This window comes from Globicephala melas, chromosome 1, assembly GCF_963455315.2.
Source record: "Globicephala melas chromosome 1, mGloMel1.2, whole genome shotgun sequence".
Classification (NCBI taxonomy): Eukaryota; Metazoa; Chordata; class Mammalia; order Artiodactyla; family Delphinidae; genus Globicephala; species Globicephala melas.
The window spans coordinates 81,048,172-81,070,149 of record NC_083314.1 but is presented as its reverse complement, the minus strand read 5'-3'; the positions used below and the strand labels follow the sequence as shown (position 1 = coordinate 81,070,149).

Genomic DNA, 21,978 nt, shown 5'->3' with positions numbered 1-21,978 from the left:
AAATGTGAAGTCCCTGATTCAAAGACTTGGGCATCAGGAAGTCCTGGGATTCTTAGCGGCTGTGGGAAGGCTGACGAAGTGCAGATGTCACAAGATGTGTGAGGCTACTTTCCTCAACTCCCTTGGCCAGAGACAAAGCTTGGCAGGAGGCTTAGCGAGGAGCTCAGCCCTGGGACTCACAAGCCTGCAGCTTGTGGGGCAGCTCTCAAGGGGCGATAATCAGAGGAGGACGGGGATCTGCAGCTCTAGAGCCACGTGCTACACGACATTGGCCTCCAACAGGCAGGGAGATGCCGAGAGGAACCATCTTCCTATTTGCTCATACAGCACAGTGTGGCTTTGCGGTGGCGGTGAGGGGACATCCCAGCCCAGAAGACAGACAGAGCTGCAACTACAGCCATTTCTGCCATCAAGCTGCTGTGTCCTGGAGAAGCTCAGGTTATCCCCATACAGATCTGCGTGTGGAGCAGGTGGCAGTGTTTGGGCTGCCGAGCCAGCAGTTCTGCAGGAGGGAGGGCTGGCTGCAAAGGAACTGCTGTCCTCGGTGACCAGGAAGAGACAAAACAGACTCTCCCTCATCCCAGTGAGTTGGGCAGACAGATTTTCTCTGCCTTCTATTTAAAAGACAGAACTTGAGGTCAATATTCCCAGTGAGCCATTCACTACAGGCTGGAAGTTAGAATTGAAACTGAGAGGTGTTGTTCTCAGGGCCTACCCTGTCGCCCTGATACCCACACCCCCGAAGCTGCCACCCCGTCCTCGCAATAAAACAGCCCTGACTCCCTCCTCATATGATATTACCAAGGGCTCTGGGCAAGAGGCCAGTGGAGACAGCGGCGGGATTGAAATGCCTACACGGCTTTGCTCTAAGTGCCCTCTGGCACTGAGGTTTGGTTTCCTTCCAGAAAACTATTGGCTGTGCCAGAGGGGTCAGTTTGCACTTTCCCAGGGAGACTCTGGGTCTCCCACCAGGCCCGTGGAGCCAGGAAAGGCTGAGGGCAAGGCAGAGAAGGGGAGTAGATCCCTTTTCTCTGTCAGCCTCTGACATGCTTCCTCACATGGCCTGTCACCCAGGTTGCCGACTGTCACGCCCGTCACAAGGCAAGTGTAAGCCCCAGATCAGACCAAGATTCAGAGGTGCTCTCCCCACCCAACACCCCACACACTCACACACAGTAAGAGCCACGTGTAGATGCAGCCAGGTGAGCTTCAAGGGGAAATACGCCAGAATAACAAAATTTCCTCTACCTGCAGGTGTGGTCTCAGACATCTTCATTGCCTAAAAGTCTGACGTGGTGGAGTGAAATGTGGAAATTAGTCACAAAAGCTAAAGTGATCTTTGGCTGCAGTGAATATACTAAGCTCTGACTATGCTGAGGCCGGTGGCAGGTCTGAGACCCACACACACTTGACAAGGGAACTTTACAAACTAGACTCCGGAGCAGAGTAGCAAGGATGAAGGAAATATTGACACTATGCCATAAGGAATAGTTGAAGGAACAGGATATTTAGCTCAGAAGGGAGAAATGTTAGCTAGAATGATTAGGTTTCTTCACAGATGTGATGAGACCCCATGTAGAAAAGGAAAACCAGGTGATGCCAATAGCCAACATTTATTGAGTACTTACTATGTGCCAAGAACCAGGCTAATTATTTACCACACATTTTGTCATTTAATCTAAACATCAGTGCTATTATTATTCCCACTCTACAGATGAGGAAAATTCGAAGAGGTTGAGAGTCTTGTCCAAGGTCACATACCTAGTGGTAGAGTCAGCAGATGAGCCCAGGCCTGAGACTTAACCACCATCCAGAGACATGTTCTGTGTGGAGCCCTTGGCAGAACGAGACGCAGTGGCTGGAAGTGAAAGTGAGGCAGATCTGAAGGTAACATGAGAAAGACTTTTTAAACAACTGGAGGCAACAAAGAACAGTGGGCGGGTGCTTTGGGTGGTCATGAGCTACACACCACTAGAGAGATGAAAGCAGGGCAGGCAAGAGGTGTTACGTAAGACAGTTTGCAAGGAGAATTACAGCGGCAGCAACAGCATCTGGGAACTTGCTAGGAGTACAAATCCCTGGACCCCACCGCAGCCCTACTGAATCAGAAACTCTGTGACTGGGCCCAGACACCTGTATTTTAACAAGCCGTCCAGGTAATTCTGATACATGCTCAAGTTTGAAAACCACCGGCATAGAAGTTTCTGCACCCGGCAAGCGACTGGGCTAGCTGACGGTGTTAGTTCCTTCTGTCTCTAAGACCTCACAGTTCTGTAGAAGCGAGATACAAATATGATTTAACATCTAACCAGATTTTCTTTTAACATTGAGCGCATTCTAGTAATATCTTGGAAACAATATATCAGCTGCTAAATTGTGTGATTACACTCAGGTAACTTAGACATCCCAAGGCTGACAAAATAAATATTTGGAAGGCTGTGGGCAAGGGGCTGCCCCTCCAGCCCCCCACCCCCGACCAGGAAGCAGCCTACATTCTAGCCACCTGTCGCTCCACGGGTTTCCAAACAAGTCCCGAATGTCCCCACTCCTTGTTCGTTCCTGTTGTTCCTCTATCTGAAAAACACTTACCTTTTGAAATCCTCCCTTCTCTGAAAGCTCAATTCAAATGTCACTGTCCGTGAAAGTTGCCGACAGTATCTGGTGCACGGGGCAGCCTTCCTTTCCTCTCTCCTTCCTGGGTTTTGTCTCACTTCTGGGCAACTCGCAGCACCTAGAGCGGTCAGCCTCGTCTCACAGGGGTGGAGCCTCTCAGCAGAGCGGCGTTCTCCTGGCGCTTAGTCATGTGAGCCCCCCAGCACCTACCATACGATGATGCTCTATGAGGAGGGATCAGAGGCAACATTTTAGGAAAATGATGTATGCAACTATTTACAAGATGAACCGATGCTGCCTGACGGGTGAGAAGGGAGCCCTCTGTGATTCAGTTTCAAGTCCTGAGGTCTTTGCAGAACTTTGAGGTTTTTGCAATAACCACTGTGAATGCATGTGTGCGCTGCCGGGATGAAGGTGCCCCACCTTCACGCAGCTACAGCCCTGTTATCTTCAACTCCTCTTCATGTTCGTAACAATCTTCGTTGCATAATCCCTGGATGATGTGAAATACTGAATGCCCTCTCAGCCAACCTTCCAAGTATCCCACAGAGACAAGCATGGACAAAACTCCTTTTTAGAGAACAGAGAGGTCATAAATTAGACCACTAGTGTAAGGACAGCAAAGAAGGATACTGGGTCACCAGATACCAGGCCCAGTTTAACAGCTTATGTCTGCAGGGCCAGGTGTCCTGTGGGCTGTGGTGGACTGGCCCTGTGACCAGGATGCTGGTGAGAGACAGGGAAATGGGATGAAAGACCCCCCCCAACAAGGTTTTCTGTACCCCAGGCTCCTGGAATTGACTCATTCTACTGTGAAACCTGAACACTTTGGTGGAGTAACGAGGTGTTCCTGATGTCTGTCTCACCTGACAACACTTAGGATGATGGCTTCAATGGGGCCACGTGAAAGGACCTCAAACCCCAGAAGTCGTATTACAATTTTGGAGCAGGGAGGCACAGAGAACTACAAAACAGGAATTCCCTGTCCACACAAGGGTGAAAGGGACTCTAGATTAGTCATGAAAAATTTCCCCCAACCCCACTTGGCCTCCTGGGTAGCACAGCACTGGTTGGCAATCGTGGCAGGTGTTTGCTGCAGAACCAGGAGACTTCCTGTTGTGCTGGGTCCCCTCTGGCACAGAGCCTGGCCCACTCTTGCAGAGGTTAGAACCCAAAGCTTCTCATTCTCAGACCAATGCTCTTTCCACCAAAGTGCACAACCCTAGAATTTAGGAATAATCGTTGCAATCTCCCCAGCCATCAACAACCAAGGAGGAACAGAACAGAACAGAAATGGGTGAGGGGGTCACAAGTGAAGAAATAAGGTCAGTTATCCATCCCTTCACCCGTACGTACAGGACCATTTTGGCCGCCCTCACCCCTCATCTCCCCTGCTCCCCCAGCCTCCCTGCATCGCTCCTAGACCATCTTCCCCTTCATCCTGCAGCAGCTCTGTTCTCTGTCCTACTTCTAAGCAAAGTCTTCTCTCAAGAAAAGACTAGGCACCTTTCTTTATACTTGAGGGCACATCCTGTCCTTATATCTTCTAGTTATTCTATTATCGGTCTTATCCTTATTATGAACTATCAAGTGAAAAAGCTTTCTCCCCCAAGGTGAAGAAAATAATTTCAAAGAGTGGTTTTTCTCAGCCCTTTCAGCACATTAGTCTATTTCTAACATGCAACCAAAAAAAAAAAAAAAAAAAGGATAAAGTGGCAAAGGAGGACGCGGAGGAGAGAGAGGAGAAAAACTTTCACAGTGAGGGTGGAGGAGGAGAACAGCAGGAAGACCCCTGACTGCTAAAAAAGAACCCATTCTCTGGCTTTCAAAGACCATAACTACCAGTAATGAAGGCACCTGCAATGACATAAGTGGGGGATGGCGTTTCAACAAAAATGAACAAGTCAAGGGCTGAGAGCTCATTCAAAGTGCTTTCACCAGAGCCCCCAGCCTGAGAGCAGGAAAGAAGAATTTCTGTCCTGACGTAAAGAGCCCCACTGGGGACCTGGGGTCTGGGAGCAGGGATGGGACAGTTGACAGGACTGCTCAGACAAGGACAGGCTTCCAGTGAGGTCCCTGAAAAACCCCGTTTCTTAAAATGTTCTTTGCCCTCGGGAGCCTGGGAAAAGAAGTGTTCCTCATGCCCACGGGGCTGGCATGCTCGCTCTTCTCCAGGAGGCTTTCAGGGATACAGCCTGTTCTGACAATATCCTCAAATGGGAAAGAACCACACTGTGTGTTCATGGGAGGGAAATCCAGGTGAACTCCTTGAAGTAACTGCACCTGACAAAGCCTAAATTCCTTGTGCTGTTTTAAATCCTCCAGGCTACTTTCAGTCTTCATGGGGGATGAATGACAAATGGTTGTTCTTATCAATGAAAAGGAGATAGTTACCAGAGGAAAATTACCAAGGTTCGAATAAACTCTCCTCTGGATCCCTCAAAGCCTGGCCTGGGAAAAGCCACTGGGCTCCATGGAGCTTGGTGCTCACCGTGTGAGGCACCTTGAGGGAAGTTCACATCCCAGATGTATGCTCTGGGGGTGATGGGAGGGAGACTTTGGGTCACTGGCATGTTTCCGGCAGAGTAAACCTGGGAATTCCAGGGTGAAGATAATGGTTTGGAGATAGTTTTCCCCAAGTTCCAGAGTTATACACTTTAGAGGGAAGAACCTTCACCTAGGAATCAGGAGACCTGGTTGCCTCAGTTTCCCTACATGCAAAATGAGGACCCTGTCCTGCAGGAGCTCTTAACTGAGGGTCCATGGGATCGTGAATCAGGGGGAAACATTACATATTTTTTTAACTTTTTTTTCGGTACGCGGGCCTCTCACTGTTGTGGCCTCTCCCGTTGCAGAGCACAGGCTCTGGACGCGCAGGCTCAGCGGCCATGGCTCATGGGCCCAGCCGCTCCGCGGCATGTGGGGTCTTCCCGGACCGGGGCACGAACCCGTGTCCCCTGCATTGGCAGGCGGATGCCTGCGCCACCACTGCGCCACCAGGGAAGCCCAACATTACATCTTTATTTTCACCAGTCTCTAGTTGAAAGCATTTGCTTCAACTATGATGTAGGCAACAAACCACATTAGAACTTGCCATCAATAGAAATTAGTTACTTTCAAATCTCCTTACGGTTGTTACAGATTTCTCAAAATGTCCTATATGCTCATCACTATTATGAAATTACAATAGTTTATTAGGTTGATGCCACATCTAAAAAAGCATGTATACTACTCTATCACACATTCTTCTAATGTTTGGACAACCATTTTGAAATAATTTGTTTCTTTTGTTATCTTATATATTTTATTTTATGAATTTTTTAATGTTATTCTGAGAACAGGCTCCACAGGCTTCACGAGACAACAGAAGTGTCCACAGCACATTTATGTTAAGGTTGAGAAGCCCTCCTCCAGTGTGTTGAGAGGGGTCAGAGCCGGAGCCCTGAGAAAGCAGACAAGCGCTCCAAGGGCCTCCTGACCCTAACTTGGGCTTACATACAAATCTGGCTCTACTCTAAGGAATTTGGTGTTACGGTGATTACTGAGATCCCATCTCCGGGCCTGAGGCATCTTTTTCACTTTTGTGGGAGATCTGCAAACAGAGGTATTTGTGGAGCGGATTGCTAGTGTTCCAGCTCCTCTAACAGGCTCGGTCTGGGCTTTGGTAGAGGAGAGAATGGAGCCTCTCCTTTACAATCTTGCCCCCACCAGAAAACCTTGGGCACAGCTTCATGTGTCATTTAATCGTCACAACATTCCCACGAGGCAGCTTTAAACACAAGAGGAATGTGTGGCTGAGCAATTTTACGAACGTGCGCGAAATCACACGAAGCTTGGATCTGAACCCAGGTGCCTCCCGCTTTAAAAGGTCGGGGAAAGGAGGGCGTGTCCTGTCGGCTGCGGCTGCGAGCTCTCAATACTGAGAGTCCACAGGCCCTGGGCAGCCAACGGAGTTCAGGAATCCCCGGGAAAAGGCTGAAAGGTGAGGGTGCCAGCCTGGTGCCAACCTAGTCTGCACCCTCATCCTTGCCCGCTCCGGGACTGGCCACATTTTATGAGGCAGAGGAGACTGCCTCCGGCACCTGGTGGACCCAAAAGTCCCCAGACTTCCCTCCCCACCACCTCTTCCTGCTAGTGAGGACCAGCTGCCGCCCTAGTACAGGCTGTGACCCCAGGAGCCACCAGACCCGATCTTGCAACCCCCAGACCTCCGCTACTAGTTTAGGTTTTCCCTGGCTAGACCGCATGTCCCCTGCGCCCCGGCATTCAGGGGGCCAAAGGTTGGTCTCAGGAAGGCTTCAACTGGAAGGCAGCGCCCTCTAGCGGTCAGAGTGCAGAACCAGCAGGGCCCTGTGCACCACACCAGTATGCTCCCGGTCCGGAGCACAAAGGTCACCTATTCCAGGAGCATCCTTGTCCCATGGACCCCACCTACCCACAGCCCTCCACAACGGCCCACGACAGACTTACACACTCTGCTTCAGCTCGGCCCTAGGCACCGCGAAGCCCGGCCACTTTTGCATCAGCGCCTGCGAGCCGGCCAGCCTGTCTGCCGCTCTTTTCTTGGAAGCAGTCCCTACCCTGCCCCCTCCCATCCCGCTGCACCAGTCCCTAAGGAACCACGCCGGGAAAAGGCATATGACCTTCTCAATATCTCACAGCTAGCTAGTACAGAGCCAGGACTGGAAGCCAAATCTCCCCAGCACACTCACCGCTGTACCTGTAAGGCACCAGCTCCCCAAAGTCAGCAGACATCTGTCAAGGCCTAACTCCCCTGCCATCTTGCAGCCTTTCCAGATCCCTCATTTAGAATTTCTCCTTCCCTATTCCTTGATATACTTTATGACCTTATTATCGTTATCAGAGTCCTCCTTGTGTTGCAGCTGTTCCTGAATGGCTGGATGGGTGTGAGAAAAGAGGCAAAGGAAATTCCAAGAGAAAGACCCCATAACTTGGGGGTTAGAATCCTTGCTCCCACACTTAGAAGCTGTGATTTTAAGCTGGTCACAATGCCTAAGTCTCCATATGCTTAGTTCAAATGACAGATTTTTAAATAACCATAATAGCTCAGTGTTTTATATAAGAACTAAAACACAGTCATGTGTGTGGATGTGCTTGAGACACTGTAAATTGTCTCAAATATGAGGAACCATAAAAATAATCATGGCTAACACTTACTGAGCCCTGACTCTATGCCAGGCACTACACTAAGTAGTTTACATAGGTTGCTTCATGTAACCTACACAACAACCCTGGGAAGAGAATATTATCATCACCATTTTATAGATCAATAAGCAGATTTTCAAAGAGGTTAAAACACTTGCCGAACATTATACAGCTAATAATTGTCAAAGCCAGATTACAAACCTGTCTTTCTGATTTTAGAGGATGCATTTAACCACTAAAATAGTCTGTCCCTGTTTTAGTTATCTCTCTGTGCCCTGTGTCGCCTGACACGTCATAGTTGCTCAGTGTTTGTCAAAGACATTCATTTATTAAGGGCTGAGCATAGTGCCTGTCCCAGGAGCCTAAGAAATTTGCTTGTCACCAAGTTTTGGGACCAGGGCTTGGACACAAGCTGTCTGGCTCCAGAGTCTATGCTTTTAACCACACCCCTTGGCTGAAGGAATAATTGCAATCCTCTTTCTCTTTCTTTTCAAATCAGATAATGCTTGTAGTGAGACACAAAAGCATATCACTAAACTTTCAATGTTTTGTATCAAAAGTCAGCAGGACATTCTGTTGGAGACATGGTGAAGCACGAAGGTGTAAAAACATAGGAGAGGGAACAAGAGGTCGAGGCTAAGGCAGCAGCACTGGGGGCCAGATCACTGAGCTGCTGTTGCTGCTGGGATTTTTTATTAGGATTGTGACAAATTTATAGGTAAATATAAAGAAAATTAACAATTATCTCCATTTAGATTTTCTTTCATGTTCCTTAATAGTACTTTATAGTTTTTATCTTATAGGTCCTAACAGAAATCTTGTTAAAGACAGAAAGAAAAACATCATATGATATCACTTATATGTGAGATCTAAAAAAAAATAATGATACAAATGAAATTATTTACAAAACAGAAATAGACCCACAGACATAGAAAACAAACTTATGATTACCAAAGGGGAAAGTGGGGGAGGGATGAACACACTATATAAAACTGATAACCAACAAGGACCTACTGTATAGCACAGGGAACTATACTCAATATTTTGTAATAACCTATAAGGGAAAAGAATCTGAAAATAGATATATACATATATGTAAAAAAAAAAAGATGAAAACAAAAGAAAAAGCCAGATTCTTTTGAACTATTGTCCAGATACTATTTGTCCAAATACAGAGTCAAATATTCTGTATTTATTTATGTAAGACTATATTCAATGTCAGCAACACTCATCAGATATCTGGTGAGCAACCTTCTGAAGTGTGTAACTGAAATACCTTCGGAATCATTTTAATTCTGAAAATATTTATTGTACTAAAGAGTTTATTTATTTATTTTTAAACTATTGGAGTATAATTGCTTTACAATGGTGTGTTAGTTTCTGCTTTATAACAAAGTGAATCAGCTATACATATACATATATCCCCATATCTCCTCGCTCTTGCGTCTCCCTCCCACCCTCCCTATCCCACCCCTCTAGGTGGTCACAAAGCACCGAGCTGATCTCCCTGTGCTATGCGGCTGCTTCCCACTAGCTATCTATTTTACATTTGGTAGTATATATTAGTCCATGCCACTCCCTCACTTCGTCCCAGCTTACCCTTCCCCCTCCCTGTGTCCTCAAGTCCATTCTCTACGTCTGCATCTTTATTCCTGTCCTGCCCCTAGGTTCTTCAGAACCATTTTTGGTTTTTTTTTAGATTCCATATATATATGTTAGCATACGGTATTTGTTTTTCTCTTTCTGACTTACTTCACTCTGTATGACAGACTCTAGGTCCATCCACCTCACTACAAATAACTCAATTTCGTTTTTTTATGGCTGAGTAATATTCCATTGTATACATGTGCCACATCTTTATCCATTCATCTGTTGATGGACACTTAGGTTGCTTCCATGTCCGGGCTATTGTAAATAGAGCTGCAATGAACATTGTGGTACATGACTCTTTTTGAGTTATGGTTTTCTCAGGGTATATGCCCACTAGTGGGATTGCTGGGTCATATGGTAGTTCTATTTGTAGTTTTTTAAGGAACCTCCATACTGTTCTCCATAGTGGCTGTATCAATTTACATTCCCACCAACAGTGCAAGAGGGTTCCCTTTTCTTCACACCCTCTCCAGCATTTATTGTTTGTTGATTTTTTGATGATGGCCATTCTGACTGGTGTGAGGTGATACCTCATTGTAGTTTTGATTTGCATTTCTCTAATGATTAGAGATGTTGAGCATTCTTTCATGTGTTTCCTGGCAATCTGTATATCTTCTTTGGAGAAATGTGTATAAGAGTTTATTTTAATGTAGCAAATAGCAAAAAGTTTATAAACTTCCCAAATATCTTACTGCAAACAAAGCCAGTTTTCAGGATCTGGCCTCAAAGTTAGTTCATTATAATAAAATTATTGAGTATTTGCTTTAAAAAAAGAGTTGGAATCAGAGTTCCTCTTGGTTTTCTGGATTTAGGAATGTTTAGGAAATACCCTGGAGGAAAAGAATGCAAGCATCCTTCCCTGAAAAGAGCAGATAACAATATCTATGAAAATTAAATGATTCAAAGCATATAAAGTACCTGACATATCATAGGCCCCTACAATTATAGTTGCTTTTTCCTCGTCCTCCATTTCATTTCTAAAAATTTTTTTTATAGGTTATGTGCTTGCAATACACTCTATTTTTCTTGAAAAAAAATTTAATTAAAAGTAATATGTCCCTAAGGTAAAATAAATCAAACAAAATAACATACAGTGAGAAAAAAAGTTTCCTTACACTTACCTCTCTCCCTACCCACAGTACACCCCCCCAAAAAAACGTTCACTACTTTAACATTTTTTCATTTAACCCCTTTGATGGTTAAGGTTATACTTTTAATTATATACCTTTATTTTCTGTTACTTCAAAGAGTATCTATTGGCCCTCCTCCATGAGGAATTTAACACCCTGACATCACCTCCTGCTTTCCAATATTTGTTAATGATATTAAATGTTTTAGTCCTTCTAGTGGTCATCTTCATAAATTTAAAAATACTTACATCTTTATTGCTTTACTAATTTTACATGTTTTTTTACTCCCCTCTGAAAATTGAGGAAATACCAGTTAGACTTCTTTCTTACTCTCCTTTAACTCTAACCCACTTAATTTTTGTAAGTTACTTTAAAACTTTTTACATTGTCAAGGTTTGTAACATTTATATTTGTTCTGTAATACCAGTTAACTGATCCATGTTATGCCTGTAGGTTTATTCTATAAGGAGTACTAACAACATTACAATTATGTAAATATTCAATTAAATCAAGCAGTTTGATTGGATCCAAAGAAAAAGAAATATAATCTTATGACATTAATTAAATCTTTGCCTCAAAAGAGAATGTTACAAATGTCAAGGTCAAATGGACTTCCTTTTCATTTCTTTCCAGATGTCTTCCATTCTTCAGATCATATTCAGTGGCTGGGGTTTCTTATATCTTACAGTAACACTATGTTTTTTCTTCCTTTATGGCTGTGTAGTATCTACTTGAGTAATTTTCTTCATAAATGGTGGGTGGGTGGTAAACCTTCTCAGATCAGTGTTCTCAATTTTATATGCATGGTGTCATGGTGTGTATGTACATAGGTATGTATATATATGATTTTATCATATATTTTTAATACATTATTTTATATGTACAAAATATGTAACATATATCTAAAAATCTAAAGCATAACAATATAATTAACACCAGTGAGCCCATGGCACAACCACAAATTTAGAACATAAACAAAAGCATCCTCTACCTATGTATTTCTCCCCATACCATCTTACTGACAAAGAAAGAATGATAGGCAAAGAAGATGCAATTTGTGAAAAATAGGATTTAAAAAAATTTTTTACATCTATGTTAATTGCATTATGGCAGAGAATGTGATCTTTTTGACAAAGATTCTTTGATATTTGCTTTATTGGCTAGTACATAATCAATTTTGTAATAAATAAAGCTAAGGAAAGTAGAAGGAAAGAATCAAGTTAAATGTGGAAATCAACAAGAAAATAGAAAATGATAGAACTATTAAGTAAGCTGAGCAGTTTATTCAGGAAAAACAAGCAATAAAATAGATAATTAACTAATATAATCAAGGAAAAAAGGGAAAGAAAACACAAATACACAAAATAAAAAAATAAAAAAAGAACTATGAATGCAGAGGAAATTTAAAGAACCATAAAAACCCCTTTTCTCAATTCTATGAATATAAATCATAGACAAAGCAGATACTTTTCTAAAAAACAATTTCAATGCACAAAAACTGTTTCCAGTAAAGAAAAAATACTAAATAGAATAATTACCAAACAAGAAATAGAGAAAAATTATTATGGCCTAACTTTCCCCCTAAACATTTGCCCAGTTAGTGTCACTAGAGAATTCTACTAAACCTTTAAAACACAGATTATTCCAATGCTATTGAAATTGTTCCTGAGCTTAAAAAAGAAGTTTCCAAATTTTTTTGTGAAGTGAGCATAACATTTATTCCAAAACCCAATGAAAGTAACACCAAAAAATTTTAAAAATCAATCTTACTGAAGAATATTGAAGCAAAAGTCTTAAATAAAATACTATGAAACAAGATTGTTTTGGCTATTCAGGGTCTTTTGTGTTTCCATACAAACGATCCCAAATAGCCAAAGCAATCTTGGAAAAGAAAAACAGAGCTGGAGGAATCAGACTCCCTGACTTCAGATTATACTACAAAGCTACAGTCATCAAAACAGTATGGCACTGGCATAAAAACAAAAATATAGATCAATGGAACAGGATAGAAAGTCCAGAGATAAACCCACACACTTACGGTCAACTAATCTATCACAAAGGAGGCAAGAATATACAGTGGAGAAAAGACAGTCTCTTCAATAAGTAGTGCTGGGAAAACTGGACAGCTACATGTAAAAGAATGAAATCAGAACACTAACACCATACAAAAAAATAAACTTAAAATGGATTAAAGAACTAAACATAAGGCTGGAAACTATAAAACTCTTAGAGAGAAACACAGGCAGAACACTCTCTGACATAAATTGCAGCAATATCTTTTTTGATCCACCTCCTAGAGCAATGAAAAAAAAATAAAAACAAACAAATATGACCTAATTAAACTTAAAAGCTTTTGCACAGCAAAGGAAATCATAAACAAAGTGAAAATACAACCCACAAAATGGGAGAAAATATTTGCAAATGAAGCAACCAACAAGGGATTAATCTCCAAAATATACAAACAAAACAGCTCATGCAGCTCAATATCAAAAAAACAAACAACCCAATCAAAAATGGGCAGAAGATCTAAATAGACATTTCTCCAAAGAAGACAAACAGACGGACAAAAAACAGATGAAAAGATGTTCAACCTCACTAATCATTACAGAAATGCAAATCAAAACTACAATGTGGTATCACCTCACACCATCAACAGAATGGCCATCAACAAAAAATCTAAAAACAATAAATGCTGGAGAGGGTGGGGAGAAAAGGGAATCCTCCTACACTGTTGGTGGGAATGTAAATTGGTACAACCATTATGCAGAACAGTATGGAGGTTCCTTAAAAAACTAAATATAAATTAAGAAAACACTCCCATTTACCACTGCAACAAAAGGAATAAAATATCTAGGAATAAACCTACCTAAGGAGACAAAAGACCTGTATGCAGAAAATTATAAGACACTGATGAAAGAAATTAAAGATGATACAAATAGATGGAGAGATATACCATGTTATTGGATTGGAGGAATCAACATTGTGAAAATGACTCTACTACCCAAAGCAATCTATAGATTCAATGCAATCCCTATCAAACTACCACTGGCATTTTTCACAGAACTAGAACAAAAATTTTCACAATTTGTATGGAAACACAAAAGACCCCGAATAGCCAAAGCAATCTTGAGAACGAAAAATGGAGCTGGAGGAATCAGGCTCCCTGACTTCAGACTATACTACAAGGCTACAGTAATCAAGACAGTATGGTACTGGCACAAAAACAGAAAGATAGATCAATGGAACAGGATAGAAAGCCCAGAGATAAACCCATGCACATATGGTCACCTTATCTTTGATAAAGGAGGCAAGAATATACAGTGGAGAAAAGACAGCCTCTTCAATAAGTGGTGCTGGGAAAACTGGACAGCTACATGTAAAAGTATGAGATTAGGTCACTCCCTAACACCATATACAAAAATAAACTCAAAATGGATTAAAGACCTAAATGTAAGGCCAGACACTATAAAACTCTTAGAGGAAAACATAGGCAGAACACTGTATGACATAAATCACAGCAAGATCCTTTTTGACCCACCTCCTAGAGAAATGGAAACAAAAATAAACAAATGGGACCTAATGAAACTTAAAAGCTTTTACATAGCAAAGGAAACCATAAACAAGATCAAAAGACAACCCTCAGAATGGGAGAAAATATTTGCAAATGAAGCAACTGACAAAGGATTAATCTCCAAAATTTATAAGCAGCTCATGCAGCTCAATAACAAAAAAACAAACAACCCAATCCAAAAATGGGCAGAAGACCTAAATAGACATTTCTCCAAAGAAGATAGCCAATAAGCACATGAAAGAATGCTCAACATCATTAATCATTAGAGAAATGCAAATCAAAACCACAATGAGGTATCACCTCACACCAGTCAGAATGGCCATCATCAAAAAATCTAGAAACAGTAAGTGCTGGAGAGGGTGTGGAGAAAAGGAAACACTCTTGCACTGTTGGTGGGAATGTAAATTGATAACAACCACTATGGAGAACAGTATGGAGGTTCCTTAAAAAACTACAAATAGAACTACCATATGACCCAGCAATCCCACTACTGGGCATGTATCTTGAGAAAACCATAATTCAAAAATAGTCATGTACCGGGCTTCCCTGGTGGCGCAGTGGTTGAGAGTCCACCTGCCAATGCAGGGGATACGGGTTTGTGCCCCGGTCCAGGAAGATCCCACATGCTGCAGAGTAGCTGGGCCCGTGGGCCATGGCCGCTGAGCCTGTGCGTCCGGAGCCTGTGCTCCACAACGGGAGAGGCCACAACAGTGAGAGGCCCGTGTACTGCCAAAAAAAAAAAAAAAAAAAAGTCATGTACCAAAATGTTCATTGCAGCTCTATTTACAATAGCCAGGACATGGAAGCAACCTAAGTGTCCATCAACAGATGAATGGATAAAGAAGATGTGGCACATATATACAATAGAATATTACTCAGCCATAAAAAGAAACGAAATTGAGTTATTTGTAGTGAGGTGGATAGACCTAAAGTCTGTCATACAGAGTGAAGTAAGTCAGAAAGACAAAAACAAACACCGTATGCTAACACATATATATGGAATCTAAGAAAAAAAAATGTCATGAAGAACCTAGGGGTAAGACAGGAATAAAGACACAGACCTACTAGAGAATGGACTTGAGGATATGAGGAGGGGGAAGGGTAAGCTGTGACAAAGTGAGAGAGTGGCATGGACATATATACACTACCAAACGTAAAATAGATAGCTAGTGGGAAGCAGCCACATAGCACAGGGAGATCAGCTAGGTGATTTGTGACCACCTAGATGGGTAGGATAGGGAGGGTGGGAGGGAGGGAGACGCAAGAGGGAAGAGATATGGGAACATATGTGTACGTATAACTGATTCACTTTGTTATAAAGCAGAAACTAACACACAATTGTAAAGCAATTATACTCCAATAAAGATGTTAAAAAAAAACTAAATATAGAACTACCATATGATTCAATAATGCCACTCCAAGGCATATATCCAGAGAAAACCATAATTCAAAAAGATACATGCATCCCAATGTTCACTGCAGTACTATTTACAATAGCCAAGACATGGAAGCAACCTAAATGTCCATCAACACAGGAGTGGATAAAGAAGATGTGGTACATATATACAATGGAATATTACTCAGCCATTAAAGAAGAACGAAATAATGCCATATGCAGCAACATGGATGGACCTACAGATTGTCATACTGAGTGAAGTGAGTCACAGAGAGAAAGACAAACATCATATGATATCCCTTATATGTGGAATCTAAAAAAAATGGTACAAATGAACTTATTTACAAAACAGAAATAGTCATAGATGTAGAAAACAAACTTGTGGTTACCAGGGGCAAAAAAGGCAAGGAGGGATAAATTAGGAGATTGGGGTTGACATATACACCCACTACTATATAAAATAGGTAACTAATAAGGACCTACTGTATAGCACAGGGAACTCTACTCAGTACTCTGTAATGACCTATATAGGAAAATAATCTAAAAAAGAGTGGATATATGTATATGTATAACTGATTCACTTTGCTGTACAGCAGAAAGTAACACAACATTGTAAATCAACTATACTCCAATAAATTTTTAAAAATATTATGAAACAGAAGCCAGCAGCATATTAAAAGACTAATATACCAAGACCAAATGTTAGTTTTGTTTTTGTTTTGTTTTTTAGGATTGTAAGGATGCATCAATTTTAGGAAATCTATTAGCATTGACCACCATACTAATATGTGAATAAAGAAAAATCATAGGGTCATTTTTGTTGATGTTTAAAAGCCAATTAATAAAGCATTCAGTATTTATTCTAGATATCTTAAAAACTCAATAAAATAGAAGTAAATATATATTCCTTAACATAATAAAATATATCTCATCCCCAAAGCTAGCACAATGCTTAATAAGGAAACAAATGAAGAATCTCCCATTAAACTAAGAAAAAAGACAGGACTCATTATCACCACTATTATTTAATATTTTCTGGAGATATTAACCAATACAATTATACAGGAGAAAGAAATCAGAGATATAAAAATAGAAAAGGAAGTAATTATCATTATTTACAAATAATATGATTGCATGACTAGAAAATCCAAGAGAAACAACTGAAAAATTATTTAAAACAATTACAGAATTGAGTAAGAGAAGGTAACTGGGTATGAAATTAATATTTAATCATCAGTTATCTTTCAGGTGTGAAAAACAATGAAGAGTTAAAAGATATAATGAATGATATAAATTAAAATGATATACAGATACACACAAACATAAAAGATGCAATGGGGGCTTCCCTGGTTGCGCAGTGGTTGAGAGTCCGCCTGCCGATGCAGGGGATACGGGTTCGTGCCCCCGTCCGGGAAGATCCCACATGCCGCAGAGCGGCTAGGCCCGTGAGCCATGGACGCTGAGCCTGTGCGTCCGGAGCCTGTTGCTCCGCAACGGGAGAAAAAAAGATGCAATGCGAAAGCGATAATATTTTCAGCAGTGACATAAAATATTAAATACTCAGAAATAAGCTTAAGAAATGGACGAGACCTTTATGAAAAAACTTCTAAACATGGCCGAGCTATACACGTATCAAAACACAAGACTTTAAAAACGGTAAGGAATATCATGTTCTTGGATCAAAAAATTCAATGTCACAAAAATTTCAGTTCTAAGTTAAAATATAAATAGAACATAACCCAATTTTAAAAATACCAGTAGGTCTTCTTGTTGGTAGATGGTGGGAAAGGAGAGACCAGATAAGCAGATTATAAAAATTAGATAGAAAATTAAGTTAATAGAAAAATTCTTAAAAAGAGGGGGACTAAATATTAAAATATTCTAAATCTATAAAAATGATTAGACATTTAAAAATATTAACAAATATATAAATTACTATTTTCTAGGAATTAAAATATAAATCTAAAATTTGTCAGGCACATATATAAACAGAATGAATGTACAGAAATAGGCATGCATACACACAGATGTATTGGATATATGACAAAGCATTTCAAGTCAACGGTGAAAAGAAGTTTCACTCAACTAAAGGTACTGGAATGACTGGTAGACAACTTGAAAAATTAAGTTGGTTCTGTACCTCACACCTTACACCAAAATAAATTTCATGAAGACCAAAAAATGTAACGTAAAACATGAAAAAATACGAATACTGGAAGAAACCATGGGAGAATTTTTTCAGTCTTGGGGTGGAGATGGTCTGTATACATGTCACATAATTATATGAAAACAAAAAGATTCCTGCAAAACAAAACTACCATAGGGAAAGATGAATGGCAAACTTGAAAAATATTTCTACCTCCTATCACAAAGGACTAATTTTTTGAGTATATAAAGAGCACCTACAAATCAATCTGAAAACACCACCAAAGACATCAACCCAATAGGAAATGGGCAACTTTATGGAAAGGGAAAAACAAATGTCTCTTGAACATGTAAAAATGTGCTTAACCTCGGTCATGATAGATAAATATAAATTAAAACTACATTAAGGCCATTTTTCACTTCTCAAATTAGCATCATGTTGTTGGCATGGGTATGAGGAAGCATTTCATATGTTGCTGGTGGAAAGGTATGCTGGTGCAACCTCTATGGAGGAAAATATGGCAACATTTCTCAAAATTGCAAACGCATATACCCTTTGACCAGCAATGCCATTTCTAGAGATTCATCATTTGCAAAATGATGTATGTCCAGGGTAGGGTTTGGAAAAGAAAAGATTGGAAATAATCAAAATGCTCACTGATGGAAATCTATGTCAATAAATTCACATAATTATAAATACTATGCAGCAATTTTTAAAGAGGGAAAGCGCTTTATGTACTGATATGGAATGGTCTCCATGACATACTGGTAAGTGAAAAAAGAAAAATGTAGAACATCATTCGTTGTTGTTATTATTGTTTTTTAAAAAAGGAAAAATAGGGAATTGCTTATATATGCACAGAATATCTGTAGAAGGGTCCACAACAACAAAGCAACATTGGTCAATAATAGATCACTGGGGAGTCGGTGTAGGAAGAAAACTTTTAACTATATACCCCTCTCTACTCTTTGAATTTTAAACCCTGTGGATGTAATTACCTATCCAAAAATCCTATCGCATTGTAGTTTGGTTACAAACTACAAAAGTGCTTAAATATATTTTTAACATCTACACAGAGGATTTTTTTAAATAAAAATATTTATTTTATATACATAGCTCTGCAATTTGCCTGTTTTTGACATGATGGTATATTATGGACATCTGCCTTTAGGCTCATATTTATAGAACTCATTCTTTTTAATATATAATATTCTATTGTGTAAATTAATCAAAATTTATTCAACCATTTCCCTTTTGATGAAAATTCAGGTATTTTCTTGGTTTTGATTTTTGTTCAGTTTGGGTTTTTTGACATGAAAATAATTTTTCCTAGCTAAAATTAGAAGATATAAATATAAAGGTAAAATAATAAAAATATTGGAAGAAAATTATAACCTCAGCCTGAGGGTAACTTACTTAAACAATAAAGGAAACACAAATGACTTAGGAAAGAGAAGTATATTGTATTTAACTACATACAAATGTAAATTTTCCTTACGGAAAAAAATAAAGTCAAGAGACAACGAAGTGAAAGAAACTATTTGTTAAAAAAAAGAAAAAGTGGCAACAGGTTAATATCTCTAATATAGAGAAAGTTCCTAGAAGTTGATTTTTTTTAAACATGCAAAGAATATGAACAGGCAATTCATAGAAGAGGAAATACTAATGACCAATAAATGTATGAAGAGATCCTCACCCTCACTAGTCATAGTTTCAAAGGCAAAGCAACAGTGAGGTCTAATTTTTCATCCATCAGATTGGCAAAAATGTAAAAGATAATAACCAGTATTGGCAAGTCCATGAAGAAATGTACATTAACTATTCTTGCTGAACATCTGAATCTCAACCATCTTTTTGGAGAGCAATCCAATAACATAGTAGAAAAAAATTTTAATGTTCATATCCTTTGACCCAGCAAACCAACTTAATCTAGGGGAAAAAAATCTGAAAATATAGCCTTTAGTGTCTCCCTATGCCTCTTCTCTCTTTTCCCCTATCTTCTCTCCAGTACACCTCATTTAATTAACTGTGTTACTTCCCAGCCAGCTGACTCTCATGTCCAAGCCCTCCTCCACCTCCATCAGACTCTAGCCAACCGAGGCTACTGCCTGAAGCACGGGGATGGTCTTGGATCCCTGTAAGGCCTTGTCTAGGAGTTCCCCTTGTGCTTTCAGAAAAGTGAGGCCAAGGACATCAGCAAAGCCAACATCTGCTTCGAGTTCCTGGGGCTCTTGACAACATGCAGCACCTGGCAGAGTCTGCTTTGCCCTGGCCATTCTGCTGGCAATTGTGGAGAACAAGCTTGGTCGTGAGGACAGCCCATCCCGAGATCCCCAGAGCAGAGACAGCCACCAGGGAAAATCCTGAACTCATGAGGGATGGATCCCATGATATTTTTCTGGTGGGGAAGAAAAGGATCCATTCTTCTTGACACTAATGAAAGGGTGAAAAATATAGTTTCTTTTTCTTTTTTGTTAGAACTAATACTATTGCCCTCCCCACCAGACATTCTGCCTCTGCTATATGTGGCAAAAAAGCCTGGTAATCTGGCCCTCAGGCTCTTACACACTATAAATGTATGAAATCCAGGTTTGACATCTAGATACTACAATATTTGTCAACTTTAGCAACCCACTTAACCACTCTGTGCCTCAGTTTAACTGTAAAATGGGAACAATAATACCTGTCGCTAGGGCTATACCAAAGATGAGATGTATACAAAAGAAATTCCAGTTGAAGAGTAGAAATAAAATATAAACCAATTCTGAATTAATGAAGAACTGGGATTGCAGATCTCCCTCAGATATGGGTATAGCCTGTAGGCTACTCTTCTAAGAGGGTGGTATTTAATGTCTATGGAGCAGCCCTTATCTCTGCCTCAACATTTATATGTGAGTGAATTTAGATTACCTTGTATACACCCGGCTTCCATGGCTAACACTTCTCTTCCTATTCCAGGATGAATGCACATCCTCAGTTCAACTTCCCAGGAGCGGAAGCAACTGTGTAGCTTAAAAAAGAAGAGGCTGAGGTGGGTATGGTGTTTTTGTGCAAGGACAAGTCTTGAGACTGTTCCCCTGAGACTAGCTTGGAGCAACTGAGACTTAAATAGGATCCTGGGAAAGATGGTATCAGTGAAATATCATCTCAGTTGGTGTTCACCATAAACCAAGCCATGGCATTGGACAGTGAGACCTACCAGTGGTGTGCCAGAAGCCAGAAGCTGGATATCCGCCTTCAGGGCCATTATTTCTCTGTTTGAGTCACAGGTGGTCTCCCGATATCCCCAGTGCCACCAGGTGGGACAGTAAGCAGGGTCAACAGCTAAAGACAGAAGTAGTTATTTCAGGTCCTGGATAGGCAGTTTCCTTGGAGAAGAGTCCTTCCCATTACTCAAATCCTTTTCCATCACTCCCATTGGCAAATGCTGCCTTTCCTCAAAGCATGGATACAAAGGTATCTCATTTTGTCTTTAATTTAAAAAATCCTTCTGAGGTAGCCATCCCATTTTTATTGACACTGAGATTGAATCACAGCAGGAAAAGCAACTTATCCAAAGCCACTCACTGAGCAGTGCCAGTAAAAGCAGAAAGGTCTGGAATTTAGGCCTCCTGATTCCCAGTTCAGTCTCTCAGAGATGTGGCTATATTTCTAAATATAGGCACTGAGCCTTCAGGCTGGGAAAGAAAGATGGATAAAATGGATAGTTGTCTTAAAGAGCATTTAGTCATAAGAAACAGAAACCCACTCAAATTGCCATAGATTAAAGGGGGGAAAATAATAAAGAAGTATAGCTAGCCCTCATGAGTTCTGGTTTCTGGAATCAGAAACCAGAAAGCCAAAAGAACCCAAAACAGTCACTGTGTCCTCTCTGGGGCAGCAAGTCCCCCCATCTCTGCATATTTCCTCATTTTGTGCATGCTCCCCTGCTCTGTTACTACTTTGGCACAGCCTAAATATGGCCACTGCAGCCTCAGCTTTATATATATATGACTTCTTCATACTCCTAGACAATGGAGCAAGTCTTCAAAACTGAAAATTATGTTCTACTTAGAATTCTATACCCAATCAAACTACCAATCAAACATGAGGAAAGAATGAAGACACTGTCAGTCACACAGTGACTCAAAAAAAAAAAAATTGCCTTTCATATGACCTTTCTTAAGGAGCTACCAGAGGATGTGCTTCAGTAAAGCAAGAAAGTGAATTGGTAGAGTGGATAAAATGGGATCCAGGAAACAAGAAATCTAACAGGGGGAGGGGATAAAAGAATTCTAGAATTAAAAAGGGCCAAAAAGGGCAGTTA

At 40.6% G+C, this 21,978-nt stretch overlaps 1 protein-coding gene across 1 annotated transcript in view; it reads left to right on the top strand.

The window, feature by feature from the left end:
• The window catches only part of CD160 (CD160 molecule), a 43,412-nt gene that overhangs the window by 17,860 nt on the left and 3,574 nt on the right, over positions 1-21,978 (top strand). The window contains 5 exon segments of the mRNA XM_030869327.2: positions 6,482-6,595; positions 19,918-19,980; positions 20,631-20,681; positions 20,684-20,941; positions 21,776-21,814. Of these exon segments, the coding sequence (XP_030725187.2) occupies positions 6,482-6,595; positions 19,918-19,980; positions 20,631-20,681; positions 20,684-20,941; positions 21,776-21,814 (525 nt within the window).